At 58.9% G+C, this 900-nt stretch overlaps 1 protein-coding gene across 1 annotated transcript in view; it reads right to left on the bottom strand.

Annotated features, from left to right (window-relative positions):
- The window catches only part of LMNA (lamin A/C), a 31465-nt gene extending 30682 nt beyond the window's left edge, over nt 1-783 (bottom strand). Inside the window, exon 1 of the mRNA XM_019510501.1 lies at nt 166-783. Coding sequence (XP_019366046.1) covers nt 166-515 — 350 coding nt within the window. The 5' untranslated portion in view covers nt 516-783. The remainder of the gene's footprint in view (nt 1-165) is intronic.
- Nucleotides 784-900: the final 117 nt, after the last annotated feature.

The raw sequence follows: 900 nt of genomic DNA, 5'->3' as shown, positions 1-900 counted from the left end.
GGGGGGGGAACGGGGGGACAGACGACGACACACACACACACACGGGCTGCCCCATGCCCCTACAGGGTGGAAAAAACACTCCCTGCCCCGTGCCCCCACCTGGGGGAGTTGAGTACACATTCCCTGTCCCGTGCCCCTGCCCAGGGGAGTTGGGCACACACTCACCGCGCCTTAAGCTCCTTGTGCTCCTCCCGCACCTTGCTCAGCTCCAGCTGCAGCCGCGCCCGCTCCTTGGCCACCGAGTCCAGGGTCTTGCGGGCATCAGCCAGCTCGGACTCGTAGGCCACCTTGATGCCCGAGACTTCGCGGCTCACCACCTCCTCCGACTCAGTGATGCGGAGCCGCAGCCCCGCGTTCTCCGACTCCAGGGACCGCACGCGGTCGATGTACACGGCCAAGCGGTCGTTCAGCTCCTGCAGATCCTCTTTCTCCTGCAGCCGCGTGATGCGGGTGGGTGACAGCGGCGTGGTGCCAGTCCCGCTGCGGGTGGCCCGGCGCTGCCCGGGGGTCTCCATACTGGGCGCAGGGTGCAAGTCAGGCCTCGAAGTCCTCCGGCTCCCACTGACAGTCTGAGTCACTGCCTTGGAGCTGGCTCAGATATGCCTGGGAAAAAGGGTGGGGGGAGGGTGGGGTTATGCAAAGTAGACCCCACCCCGTTTTGCTCATTTAAAGAAACCAAAAAAAAAAAAGGAGTGGGGACACATTTCCAGGAACAAGGCATGATAAATAATCTACAGGGCAAGTGCAATTCAAATTTGTGGCAGGTGTGATATTATTAGACCAACTAGATATTTGCAACAAAAAAAAAAGTCCCAATTTACAAGCTTCTGGGCACAGGCAGCCTGCAGCAGGCCCAGGAGACTGCAAAGATAGGAAATTCCTCCTAAGTGGAAATTAAAA

Source organism: Gavialis gangeticus, unplaced genomic scaffold (assembly GCF_001723915.1).
Source record: "Gavialis gangeticus isolate Ggan-Ray unplaced genomic scaffold, GavGan_comp1, whole genome shotgun sequence".
NCBI classification, from domain to species: Eukaryota; Metazoa; Chordata; order Crocodylia; family Gavialidae; genus Gavialis; species Gavialis gangeticus.
The sequence above is the reverse complement of the archived record's forward strand: the minus strand, read 5'-3'. Positions and strand labels throughout refer to the sequence as shown.